Source organism: Ammospiza nelsoni, chromosome 2 (genome assembly GCF_027579445.1).
Source record: "Ammospiza nelsoni isolate bAmmNel1 chromosome 2, bAmmNel1.pri, whole genome shotgun sequence".
NCBI classification, from domain to species: domain Eukaryota; kingdom Metazoa; phylum Chordata; class Aves; order Passeriformes; family Passerellidae; genus Ammospiza; species Ammospiza nelsoni.
This window is the reverse complement of record NC_080634.1, coordinates 68,412,472-68,426,632: the sequence shown is the minus strand read 5'-3', so window position 1 is coordinate 68,426,632 and position 14,161 is coordinate 68,412,472. Positions and strand designations below refer to the sequence as shown.

General features: G+C 36.1%; 1 protein-coding gene across 4 annotated transcripts in view; it reads left to right on the top strand.

Moving 5' to 3' along the window:
* DACH1 (dachshund family transcription factor 1) overlaps positions 1-14,161 on the top strand; it is a 351,434-nt gene that overhangs the window by 241,356 nt on the left and 95,917 nt on the right. For 2 of the 4 annotated variants that reach the window (XM_059466137.1, XM_059466139.1), the window contains exons 5-6: positions 5,116-5,251; positions 7,520-7,654. In XM_059466137.1, coding sequence (XP_059322120.1) covers positions 5,116-5,251; positions 7,520-7,654 — 271 coding nt within the window. Of the gene's footprint in view, positions 1-5,115; positions 5,252-7,516; positions 7,655-14,161 lie in introns of all 4 variants that reach the window. The other 2 variants (XM_059466135.1, XM_059466138.1) reach the window with 1 other exon arrangement.

Genomic DNA, 14,161 nt, shown 5'->3' with positions numbered 1-14,161 from the left:
GATTATTATTTTATGTAGTAATATACCAATATAAAAACATAATAATGACACTTAAAAAATGGAAAGGACTAGAAAGATATCACCACCCACGGACCTCACAAGATTTGACTGTTGCAATTTCAATATCTGTTGGCTGAAGTGTTTGTGGCTGTCTTGGTCTGTCAGGAATAGGAAAAGCTCACAAAACACCAAAGTTCCACAGTTATATATGCTTAGGTTCAGGTGGGAATGCCCAGGTTCCACTCCTGAGGTAGGGGGTTTCACACTGAATGGTATAAGGCTGTGGATCACAGGACACTTCAGGAGTCTTTCATGATCCATGACACCTCTGGGGATGCCACCTCTCCTGTCAGCACAGTTGAGTCACTTATGTCCATCAGAATGGGTGAACACCTTCAGACTTTGTGTGAATGTCCCAGTACTTTCTGAGGTGAGTTTTCATGCCTGAGCCATTATGAAAAGGGCAGAGACATGATAAAAAGCACTAGCCCAATGGCAAATTGGCAAGATTTGCATCTTGCCAGCCTCCTTTCTTATCTTTTTCAACACCCAGCTGTAGCCTTCAGTGATGAGTGTGTGCCCTCTGCACCTGGGTGGTCAAGTGGGCCGCCTTTTGGGTCATTAACCAGTCCAGTCTCTCACACTCCTGATTAAAAGATAATGCTGATGCTGATCATTAATATTATTATTATCACAACTGTATAAAACAGTTTGTGTCATTTATACTTTGCCTAGCATGCAGTTAGCCTGTGCAGGGACACTGTGGTTGCCCCATAGCTGGCAGTGTTCAATGCCAGGCTGAATGGAGCTCTGAGCAACCTCCTCCAGTGGACAGTGTCCCTGCTGACAGGTTGATTGAAACTTTAAACATCTCTTGATGGCCTTTAAACATCTCTTCCAACCTAAACAATTCCAAAAGTTACCTAAACTATGAAAAGTATGACCTTGAAAATAAGTTACTTTATTCTTGCACTTCAATCACTTAAAGCACAAACATCCTTAAGGAAGTTTGTTCAATACTGAAGAAGAGCAAGACAACTGAATAGTTAAAAAATTATATACCTTTAGAGCAGGACTTAATTGTGTGTCTAGAGCTCATTCCAAGACTAAAATTAAAGGAGAACTGAACCCAAGAGATGAGTTTTAAGGCAAAGTAAACTAGAACATAGTAAAAGGCCAAGACTAAATACCTGTAGGAGACAAATAGCCAGGAGGTGAAGACTGTGCATGCAAATCTGGTTTGGTTATTGCAAGAACATGAATTCAAAGTTTGTCAGAAATAGTAAACAATTTTGTTAGTAAGGAACAAGAATGGCAAAGAATAAAAAATACTTATGGACAAACTGAGGTGGAGACAACTTAGAAGATACCACTTACTTTTCTGTCCTCTTAGGAGCAGAAGTATTATTCCTACATATATTACCTGAAATGTCTTCAATAGTGATGCAACAGCTGAACTTCATCAGCTTTGTGTTTTGATATATTTTGAGGAAGGCTTTTGGTAATGAAGCAATGTTCAAACAGTGAAAGCATGCTGCTGAAGCAGAAATAAAATAGGAACAAAAAGAAATTAATATTTGTAACCTCATATATGGACAAAGATGTGATATAGGGAAGAAAGTATTTCTGGTCTTCTGAATAGCATTATTGATGTATTAAGATAATTATTTTTTTAAAAGTTACTTAAAAATAACTTTCAGAATAAGATTTTGCAGTATTTGCCTATTTGAGAAATTTAGAAAAAAAGTTGATAAATACATAAGAACTCTCCTGTTTTACTTAAAGAGATCAAGACAGTGTGATTTTGTGAATGTTATGTAGTATTCTGGAACAAAACTGGGGTGATTTCAATTCCAGAGAGAACCTCAATCTCATGTGTTTCAATCTCTGATACTGAAATCTTTTACCTGTTTTTTTAACAGCATAAGATAATATACCCAATGTCACAGGAACAAACCTGTTATTTATGAAATGGACTTGATATTGAGAGTGTGTAACTTGTCACTGGAATTAGAGTACAAGAAAGGGTGTTAGAGTTCCCTAGAGTGAAAATTTCTTTGTGGTAGGAACATTTTTGGAGGAGGCAAATGCCAGATTCCTAAATGCTTAGGATTCATGATTTGGATCAAGTTGTGAAGATCACCAAGATAAGGAACACTTCAAATTTGGCCCCTAAGAGTTTGTTGCCCACTGCTTAGTAAAGCCTCTGATACCTAACTGAGAGTCTTAACAATCCTGAAACATTGGTGAACCAGATGCTAAATTTCTGCATATTACCTAAATTGTTAACACTACTTTTTACCTGTGACTAGCAAAAAATGGAGAAAAAAAGTAGTGAGAGAGGGTTATACACCAGATTTTCCAGAAATATCTGCCTCTTTGGAGTAAAATTTTAGGAAAGTAGTTAAGTTTTAGGAAAAATATTGGGCAGTGGACAGAATCCTAGGTGTTATCTGTTGCCAGGATTTTAAGTCAGTAAGTTCTATTTCTTTACTGTTTCATGTAGAGTAACTTGTACAAAAGTGGCAGGCTGTAGAAGTGAAAAAGTGTCTCTGATCTGCATTATTTAATAAACACAATTTTGAACAGTTCCTTTTTTGAAAAATTTTAAATGGAGTCTAAAGTTAATATTTTGCCACAAACCAAATTAATGTTTTCTACACAAAATCTCTGTTAAGGAAGACATATTGATATTCCAGTACTGTTAGTTTATTACTATGGCTTTTTTACAGCTACAGAGTACTTCAATTTATCATTACCAGCATTGCCATTTATTATTGCAGTGAATTTGTTAAACACAAAAAATTGCTATAGACTAGACTGCTGATTGTGGAAATATGAAGCAAGGATATAAAACAATAGTTAAGGTACTAAATTGGTTTATTTTGCATTTCTGTGTAGTTCAGTCCCATGTTTTATTGGAATTAAAGGGTATTTTACAAATGAATTGATAAAGCCAAGATATATAGTTTTCTCATGGATTTTGTCTATGTCATATAATATGAGAATAAAACTCATTATCTGTTTTGTTTGTACAGTAATTATATTTCGTTGTCCTGTGCATTCCTTTTGCTCGCTCCATCTCATAATACGTGCTGTAAAAGCACACATAAATAAATAGGATAAACAAATTAAGCTGTTTAAATAAATTAATTTACTCTGCAGCTCTGTATTCAAATCTTATGTGCTCACTGGATTTCATTTTAATGAAACCCTTCTAAGAACAATACATTGTATGCCAAACAGTGAAATTATATTTTAAATGAATGATTAAATATACCGTGTTCTAATTTATATCAAATCTGTACACTGTGCATGCTTAAATCCTCCTAAATCTAAAGAAATAAATCTTCTACATTCTGAAAACATCTGCATTATAATCCTCCTCTTGAATACCCAGATCATGGACATATAAACACAATCAAAGTCATAATAAGCCTAGAGCTATGATGCAGTTAAGCTATCCTCATCAAGGTTTTTGACTTAAAAACCTAAGACTGTTAAAGTGGAATCCACTTAAATGTCTTGCAACATTGCTCTAAAAAATCTCCTCCCACTCCATCAGTATGCTCATTGAATCCCTTTGCAATCAGAATCTCAAGTTCAGCAGATATTTTTTTATGAAACTTACCTTGAACAAATCTATTGATTACTATAGTTGAGGATGTTGCAAAATTTCTTGGGAATGCATTCAGAGAAATAAATATTTATCTAGTGACTGGGCATGATAAAAGAATGACTGCTTGTAAAGAACCTTTCTGTGTGAGGAATGTACTGCTTTTTTCAAGAAAATACATTTGCAACAGCAAGAGGTTTTTTTCTGTTATTACACATGTATACTAATTGTATTATTTCATTACCAAAAGCTTTTAGTGAGTTGAATGTGTGCAGGTGTTTGTTGATTGGTGGTTTGGGCTCATTGTTTTTCTCATTATAAGTCAGGTTTTCAGTTATCAAAAGGAGAAAAACAAGCAAAAAAAAAAGGTTAGTTTAATATCTTCAATCCTTCCAACAGATTTCCCCTATAGGATTCATTTATTTTTATCACTATTTTTCCAAAACAGCCTCACTCTCACATACTTTAGCAATGAGTCTTGAGAACTTTCAGCAGTAAAAAGGAAACTGCAGGGAAAGACAGTGAATTTTCTAGAAAGAGCTATCCTGCACTCATCTCCATTTGATTCTTGTTTGTATTATTTGTGTCAGACTTCTGGGTAAATATCAGATGTATCTGTCTGCTACATACTAACACTTCTCACACAGCAGCTATGCAATTCAAACCATCACAGTCCTTACATTCTGGTTTTCAAAAGCAAGGAAACTCTTGAAGTGCGTCATAGCTGCTCTTGGCTGCCCTGCCAGGCCTTTCCCTGCATAGAAAAATATGAGTGGTGGTTTTCCCCATTTTGAAGTGATATGGCCACATTCATCCAAAAAGTGTGATTCATTCCAAGTTTGTGTTCCATGGTAAAAATAGGCATTTGGACTTACATCAGTCATGTGACTGATATAGGTACTATAAGGAGGTTATAGTTTCTTTATTATCCATAGCAGTTCCAAAAGATCTCATTGCTCAAGAAACCTCTTTGAAATTAAATTGTGAAGTAAAAGTCAACATGAGATAAAACAACAGTACCTGGTCTTTATTTGTTTACAGAAATACATAATTCCTCATCCCATAAAGCTAACATGTGTAAGCCAAAATGTATGCTTCCAATTCAACTGCATGATACGAGTAACAAAAATAAAATAAACAAACAAACCACCAAAAAAACCCCCCAAAAACCAGAAAAAACCAACCAACCAAAAAAAGAAATCCAAACCAACAACAACAACAAAAAGGTGAACAAACATCTTAATTTTTAAAGTAGTCCAGAAGGCAGTTAAAAGCCTGATAGGATGAGCAGTATTCACATTGCATGCTGAAATTTAAGGTCTAGTGTCCTAAAGTTGCCAAGTTTCCCTTGACAATGCTCTGCAAATCCTGGAAATGTCAACAAAGGAATGAATAGGTTGGAATTTAAGAAGGAGATTCAGTTTAGGGAAGTGATGTTTGGAAACAGAGGCTTGGTTTAACATTGCCATTTTTTCTCGATGGCTTTTTGTGTGGTCTAGGAACGTGTTCCAGACAGCCCTTCTCCTGCTCCTTCTCTTGAAGAGGGCCGAAGACCCGGCAGCCACCCATCCTCTCATCGGAGCAGCAGCGTGTCCAGCTCTCCCGCACGGACCGAGAGCTCTTCAGACAGAATCCGTAGGTCCCATTCTTCTCCTTCCCACCCCTCTAAAGCTGATGAGGTGCAGCTTGTGTTTCTGGTCACAGTGCCCTCCCCTTGAGCAGGTCCCATATGTCTCCTGTTCAGAAGCTCAGCTGCAATAACTGTCTCCCAGCATTATGTTCCCCAGTTTGCAGTACCGTAATATCTGATGCTACGTTAACAGGTACTGATATAAACTGCCATCATGTCATATTAAACATAAAGATATGAGCAGTGAAATACAGAATTGCAGGCAGGAAGCAATTTGCTAGATTAGTTTCAGAACTATACATAAAGTGTAAACATTTTTAAAAGAAAGTGAATTTTATTTAATCAGGTTACTCGGTTTTGGTTTCTATATTGAATCTGACTTCATAAGCAATATTTTATGTGGTAGAATTGCTTGGTAAAGAGAAGAATTGGGTTAAAGAAATTAAAAATGTTCATACTTCATAATTTTTTTAAATACAAAAATTTTTTAATGGTGAGAAATATGATAGAAAGAATATCACCTCATAGCTCACAGGGGACAGAGTGAAATTAAACTGTGGTGTCCCAGAGTGATGCCATTCTTATCAAAGTTCCATATACATGTTGTAAATTACATGGCAAAGACTCTGAAATCTGTGATATTCCAGTGCAGCAATGGAAATTAAGGTTTTAAATGCATACCATTTTATGGATGTGTACTTAAATTCGTATTACACTTGTCCATTCCCTTTAATACTGCTCTGTTGCAGGTTTTTGTGTGTTTAAATAGTCTTTCCACAGTGGAATTTGTCAGTAGGTGAAACTGGAGGGTTTGGCACACACATAGAAGGCCATGAAATAGCTGCATGAAATAGGTGGCCATGCTGATTAGATGCAACACGTGTCCTTTAGGCTGCTCCTCTTCGGGCTCTCCCTATGCTCAGGAAGCTGACTCTTCATTGACCTTCAAATGAGAGATCCTTCATTAGTGTGTGATGAAAAATGACTTACCAAAGAAAAGAAATGAGGCCTGACTATGACAAGCTGAAAATTCTGTTTTGTTATCACTTGGACAATTCAGAGAGCAGATTAAATTGGCATCCCATATACTGTGACCTGTCTATTTCCCCAGGCTTGACCCACAAGCCTTTCATTATATTTTCTTTCCATTGTCCATTTGAGGAGGGGGAGTGATGGAGTGGCTTTGGTGGGCACGTGGTGTCCAGCCATGATCAAGCCACTGCAGGCTTCATACGTGAAGGTCTGAAAAAACCCCTCCCAAATGTGGAATTAAATTTTTTCTTAATTGATTGAACAGTATTTTTGTTTACAACTGATGAAGCTCTTTTCCATTGTTCCCTCAAAAAAACCCTAAAACAATAAAACATCAGAAACTCTCAAAATCTAAATTGAGAGATATTTATTGTTTTTGCTAAGGAATTGCTCATTTTTTTAACAAACAAGGAAATTATACTGTTCAGTTTACTATATAGTTTACAGAGAGGAGTGGGACCTTTGCACTTTTTTTTCTTCCACGTAAACATAGCAGAGTTCCTTAAGTAGTGGATCACTTCAATAACTTATTTATTTATAAGATAATTATTTTCTGTCCTATCTGATTTGCTAACATTACACCTGATTCTTAAGTACATCTTTTGTAGTGCCAGCCAGAAAAAGATGGCTAGTACAGGAATATGGGTTCCATATTTAAAAAAAAAAAATTACTAAAAATCGCATAAACATCTTGAAATTTTTTTTTTTTCCAGAATAAAAGCATAGAAATATAAACTACCTAATAAGAGTTTCTGAGGTGTGTTTGAGACTCATGAGGGTCTCTGAAAGGTGTTGGACAGGGCTTTTCCACCTGTCTGATGGGCAAAGAAGCAATTCTACTGTTGCACAGAATGTATGGAAAAACAGTGTTTATCACCTGAAAGGCCACAATGCTTCATTTAAGGAAGTTATTAGGGACTGCATATTGGGAATGTTGGTACTCAAGCATTTTTGTACAATGAACTAAAAATTTAAGAATTCTCGTTAAATAAGGGAGAACATATTTGCAAATCTCTAACTTTATCCAAAGTTACTGAACTTTCTTTTTAAAATTCATTGTTTTAAAGTAGCAGTGTCAGGAAGAAACTTTTCCTCTCTGTGGATCCTGATAGCACTAATTAAGTAAGTTTGTGATTGTTAGAATTCTTGCATAATTAAGAGGAAGACAATGTAAAATAAGTAAAAAAGGGTATTGTTAGTATGACAGCTGATTTCTTTCTGCCTGTGCTTGTGTCTAGCAGCTGTCCATCAGAACGGGCTCTCTATGAACCAAATGCTGATGGGTTTGTCACCTAATGTCCTGCCTGGACCTAAGGAGGGGGATCTGGCTGGTCATGATGTGGGACATGAGACAAAAAGAATACACATTGAGAAAGGTAACATGAATATTCTAATTCTACTGCTTCAGTGTAAAACAGGTGTTGTCTCGGTAGCTAAATATTACTATAATTGTGATTTTTAATTTCCTTATTGAGATTTTTGTTTAGCTGATTTTTTATTTTCAGTTTCACAAATCAAATTGTACCAGGATAATAATTTTCATTATTGTTCTATTTTGTAATCTCCAATATTAATGAATATATATAAATATATAATATAAAAAAATAAATATAAAATCATATAAATATATAAAATTATATATAAATATATAATATAAATATATAAATATATATTAAAAATATATATATGAGGGAGAAATTTCATAAATATTGCAAAGTAGGATGAGTCAAAAACTGTTTTACATTATTATTGCCACTCTGACCCTTCTGCAGCACTGTTTAGGTATTTAAAGTTTCTGTCTCCGTCCAGTTGACTTTAATGACCTACTTCCCAGAGGGACTGAGCACCATGAAAATTAGTCCATGTGTGCAAAAATGAAAAAGGCTAATACCAAGCCATTAAATTAGGGAATTGCATAAAATGAGGCTGGTATACATTATATAATGGGATTTAAATTTAATTGAGTATATGACCAAAGTGTTTGATCTAGGTGAATAGTCCACATGCACTTATGCTGATTATGACACCATTTCATCTCTGCTGGTATTCAAAGTCAAGTTCCTGTTCAGGGCTCTTACAGGGGATTTTGGTGGGGTGGTGGTGAAATTTAGAAAGGTGCATTTTGTGTTTTATTCGCTTAATATATGTGAATTTTAAGTCTTATAGACTGGAAACATTTTTTTTAAAGAGAGGCTTAAAAAGCAATGCATGCTTTGAAAAAAAATTTCTTTAAGCTTATCAGAAAAGCTTTCTCTCTTTGAGCACAACGAGAGAAAAAGTAAAAAGTACAATAACCAGATGTTGAAACAGAGCTGGAGAAACTGCTGTAGCTGTGAAGATTTCAGAATAAGACATTTTGTGACATATTTAATAGCTATAAGGTGATTCCTCCTCTGTCTTGTGTTTGAACACTGAGATATGAAAAGGAATTAAAACCTGGACAATTCTGTTCTGGACAGGTGGTGTTTTTAATAAGATTACCAGAAAAATTAATGGAAACAACATTTCTTTTATATAAACCATTTAGTTTGGTTCATTGCACACACAACCTGTTTTTGCTTACACTATGCCCTCACTCAGCCTCTGCAAATTGTATCCCTGCTGTGAAGTATGATGTGATCAAATAGGTTTGTTTTGAATTTCCATAAATGATTTTATTTCAGCCTTTGAAGTTACTTGTTTAACTGTAATCTGACTGGTAAGTTCTGCAAAGAGAAGTACATATTAAGAATGGCAATACTTTTGCATGTCATTCAGTTTTTCAAAGGGTTTTTTAATTATGCTATCCCAAATATGTTTTCCCAGTCTTTGCAAGATCTGTTCTCAGTAAAACTGCTGAGAATTCTCCTTTTTCCTCAGTCCTGTTTAGGTCAAACCACCTTTTGTTTTTCTTTTCTTTTATTTTTTTTTGTTCTTTTTCCCCTGCTCTGTTCCAGCCTACTGAATTAATGGTAAATATTCATGGGCTATCTAGATTGATAGGGGTTACTAAATTAAAAATTGTTTTCTGTCATGACTACATTTATCATGTCTCTCATATCAATCTTGTAACTTTAGTACTAATCTAATCTGTATTAAAACAAGTGATTTGACTTACAGATATTTTTGGAGATAGTAATTATCTAGTTTTGTCACTGTGAGCTTGCAATCAGGTTTTGAAACTGTTTTACCCCTGGAAACCAGTCTGACTGTGACCATATTTAAAAATGCAAACACACATGCAGGTGGTGGCACTTTTATTGTTAAAATGCCATCATCTTCTTCAGCTGAGAAGAAAGGAAAAGGAAAAGGAAAAGGAAAAGGAAAAGGAAAAAGAAAAGGAAAAGGAAAGGAGAGGAGAGGAGAGGAGAGGAGAGGAGAGGAGAGGAGAGGAGAGGAGAGGAGAGGAGAGGAGAGGAGAGGAGAGGAGAGGAGAGGAGAGGAGAGGAGAGGAGAGGAGAGGAGAGGAGAGGAGAGGAGAGGAGAGGAGAGGAGAGGAGAGGAGAGGAGAGGAGAGGAGAGGAGAGGAGAGGAGAGGAGAGGAGAGGAGAGGAGGGGAGAGGAGGGGAGAGGAGGGGAGAGGAGGGGAGAGGAGGGGAGAGGAGGGGAGAGGAGGGGAGAGGAGGGGAGAGGAGGGGAGAGGAGGGGAGAGGAGGGGAGAGGAGGGGAGAGGAGGGGAGAGGAGAGGAGAGGAGAGGAGAGGAGAGGAGAGGAGAGGAGAGGAGAGGAGAGGAGAGGAGAGGAGAGGAGAGGAGAGGAGAGGAGAGGAGAGGAGAGGAGAGGAGAGGAGAGGAGAGGAGAGGAGAGGAAAGGAAAGGAAAGGAAAGGAAAGGAAAGGAAAGGAAAGGGAAAAGGAAAATAAAAGTCAAAAGCTCTAAGTAAGTATCATGAACCATTTAAAAATTAATGTGTTTTCTTCTAAGACTTTTGTTGGCAGAAATACACTAGGTGCAACTAAAATGTCTTTTAATAGAACCTAGAAAATCCTTCCTAGTCTGGAAGGTCCTGTCTTCTCTCTTTTTGTCCTCTCTTCCATTAAAAAAAAGGAAAAGATGAAAAATCTCTGAAGTTGTCTGAGATCAGGGACAGTCAACAGATGACTTGAAGGGGGAACAGAGCTAACTGATCAACATAACAAATTTTTTGTCAGAGGGGTGAACCATTTGTTTGACCTGATCTGTGAGCTGGATGTGGGTGAAAAATGCCATTTACCTGTTAGAAACATAGTACAAATGAGCTAATTTGACCGGTTCACACAACAAGGTGTAATATATTTAGAAACAGTTCATTGGCATTGGCAAACTGAATAAGTCTTTCAAAGATCATATGTATTTCTATTAAAAATCTAGCAAGAATTATTATTAATGACAAAAATCAGTTTATTTTATTAGAGTGGTTTAAGCTACCAGTAAAGCACTTATGTAGTTTTGTGGAGGGTTTTTTGTTGGGTTTTTTTTGTTGGGTTTTTTCTTTTGTTTTGGTTTGGTTTTGTTTTGGTTTTTTTTTTGGTTTTTTTGTTGTTGCTGTTTAATTTTTGAGGGGTATTTTGGTCTTTGCTTGTTTTTGTTTATTTGTTTGTTTGTGGGTTTAGTTTTCGTTTGTTTGTTTGTTTGTGTTTTTGGGGTTGTTTTATTTGCCTTTAGACTGCCTTCAAGATATATTTTCAAGTTCTGGTATGTGGAGTTGTGAGTGACTTTACCTTCCATTGGGTCAGGTTATTATTTTGACGCCAACCATCAAATGAGGATCTGTGGATCTGACTGTTAAAACTAGAAAGTTCACCCAAGGCTCTGGGTCATTATTTGTTGCAGGAAAACTGGAAGAGTTTCTGTTGTCAATGTTAGAATGTTTATTGTTAAAATGAAACATGAGTGTTGAGGACATTTTCCAGCTGCTTAATCCAGGAGTGCAGCTTGGCTGCATCCTAGCTTTGTGCTGGGTCCAGACCCAGTGTACAGGTCTGAAGTTCCACTCATGCCCTGGGTTCCATAAGAAGGATACTTAGGTTTCCTAAGGTAATTTGTGGTCCAGTGAGGTTCCTAGTCTGGACTAGGGAGGACAGCAGAGCACTTCTGCCTCACAGGTCTTACATAACTCAAGATGTCATCATCTGTATCACCAGAGGTCAATTACCCTAGATTTCCAAAGTTTTTGCTTATTAGAAGACAGCATCATTTCCAATTTTACTGAAAGAAGGCTGTAGAACTGCAAATGGTCCTAGGAAGAATGAGGTAAGTTCAAGTACACAATGTTAGCTCAAGTGCTTGACAGCCAAAACTAAGCATCAAATTTTGTAATCTATAATTATGAACTCTTTGATGATACTCATTTGGTTTTATTGAGTCAGACTTAATAAGAAGGGCTTATGTGAAGTATAGGATTCATATTAGAAAGGATCCTTTCGGTTTTCTATGTTAAGAGAAGACTTCAAGTCTTTTCAAGTTTCTATGACAGGAAGAGTCTAGTTCCTCAGTTTTGGTGAGGTACATTTCATCACTTTTCCCATTCAGCTTACGTATGACATCCTGCAGACCTTCCCAGTCTGAAGCTTTGAGAAGCAGATTTTTGGTGTTTTTTATGGAACTGAGTATCTGTTCAGCTCTTCAGTAATGCTATCTGTTAAGCATGGATAGGAAAGAGGAACTAGTGGAGAACATAAAAGACTAGACGGCTGAATCCTGATCTTCTTTTTGCCCATTGATCTGAAGTGCTTCAAAAAAAGAGAGTTCAAAATAACCAATGGCTTAAAAGTCAAACACACCGTACTTGGAGATGTGGAGCACATTTCCTGAGCCCTATCCTTAATCACTGTGCCTTTTGTAAAAGAGGAGAGATATTCTAACATTATCCCTTTACCCTTAATGACCTGGACTCAGGTTGTTTTGGGTATGCAAGGTGTAATTTATAGCTCAGTCCTGCTGACAGTGTTTGTCTACTTACTAGCTCCAGGTGGCTGCATGCCATTTTTTGGGTGATGTTGGAGGCAGTGGCTGCTCATAGCACCCTCTAACTGGTACCTGGCTAGCAATACCTACTCTGTACTTTTCAAAGGAATGTAAAACTCAGCTCACTTCAGCCCAAGATTCCCTTATGGGGCACAGCCACTGAAAAGTTTGTTGCTTTAGCACCAAATTTAGATGCTTAAGTGTTTTATTGGATCTGGCCTTAGGGCATCAGATTAGAATTTTCTGTCTCCATCAATTTGGGCCGTTTTTAGATAGACACCAACAGCAAATGAAGCCTGAATGTCATGCTTACATTTTCAATTGAATATGTTATTTGAGATGTTATGGGAAGGACATTCTCTTGCTGAAAAAATGCATGCTCTTTTCTATGGCAAAATATAAAATACTCACCATGCTCCATGCTCAAAAACAAGTTAAAGTATTTCTTTCAGAAGAGTTTTAAACTATGCTATTAATGGAAATTCCACATGTAATTTTCAGGTAATCAACAATAACTGCTTCTTGACAGCAGCAATTAAGGTATAATTTTATCAAATTCATGTATGAAAAAGCCCCTGGGTTGTCTTTCTTTTTATTTTATGTCCCCCTGTCAAGACAACATCAGTCTTAGACCTTTGGCTAATATTTTCTAGAAGAGAATGAAAAATTTCAAAGTATCCTCAGTTAAAAATGGAAAATTTAAATATTCCGAAATTAGGATTGGATTTTCCTGTTAGCATTCATGCATCAAAAAGGGAACTAATGATAAGTATGCCATCCTATATAGTTAGATATTCATTTTGTATTATAAGCCGTAAATCCTCTTAAAAGGCATGCACAATGTAAATATAGCATGCTTTTTCACCTTAATAAATACAGAAACACATATGAATATGTTTCTATAAATATGAAAGACTCAAAGGAAGTTTTAGCATCAACACAATTCTCTCCAGCCTGGGCTGTTCTCTAACAAAGTTATCAAGCAAGTGATCCTGACCTTTGCTTAAAATTCCATTCTGAGAAAGCCCTTTTTTAAGGAGGATACTTACCAGCTCATGTACAGAGTAAATTTCATCAGCAGCTCTGCTGCCTGGCTGCTTGATGTAAACATATTTGCTATGTGTAAACATATTTTATCTGTTCATTTTTGTATGGATGCATACTCACAGAGGGATACTTATACAATGTATTTATTTGACTGAATATTGCATTTTAATGTAAAAAGAAGAATATTATTATACTTAGATAGGTTTCTACATGCCAATACATTTGCAGTTAACACATTTTAAGTCGACATTCTCAATTCACATCTTAAATCTTATTTATTAAATCTTAATAGATTAGTTGTTAAATCCTTAAGATACTGAGTTCACGCTTTCTGTATCACTTAGGACTTCTCAAAGCCTTAAAAGATAATAGTCAAATTTTTGACCTATGACAGATAATACAATAAAGATCTGCTAAATTAAAGGTTTGATAAAGCCAGTATCACCAAGATAACCTTTTTACACTTTGGTTGTTGATGTATCTTTTCACTCAGTCTGAGAGGCTCAGGAATTTTAAAAGTACATTAAAAGCTATTACAGTTAATGGATTACAAAGGTGAAAAATAAAATCAGAAGTTTTTTCTTAATGGGTTGTTTTTTGCTAAGTAGCTGGAAAACATCTATTTTTGTTACATAGAAAACATATTATTGAATAGGGTGTGAATAGTATGTGTAGGCAGTAAGAAGTACAAAGGCTGTACAAACTTCTGAAAGCTTTTTTTTCAGTGTAAATAATTGGATAAAATTATTTCGGTAGACCCTCATCAAGTCATCCTCCATTGACATTCCTCTGCAGACTTGTTTGCTACTAGGGTCTTTAGTTCTGCCGGGGTAGTAGTAGTTTTGGCACATTTTATGAGAGATTTGCTGTGCAGTTTTCATTTGATGGATATGTGCACATCACTTCCAAAAT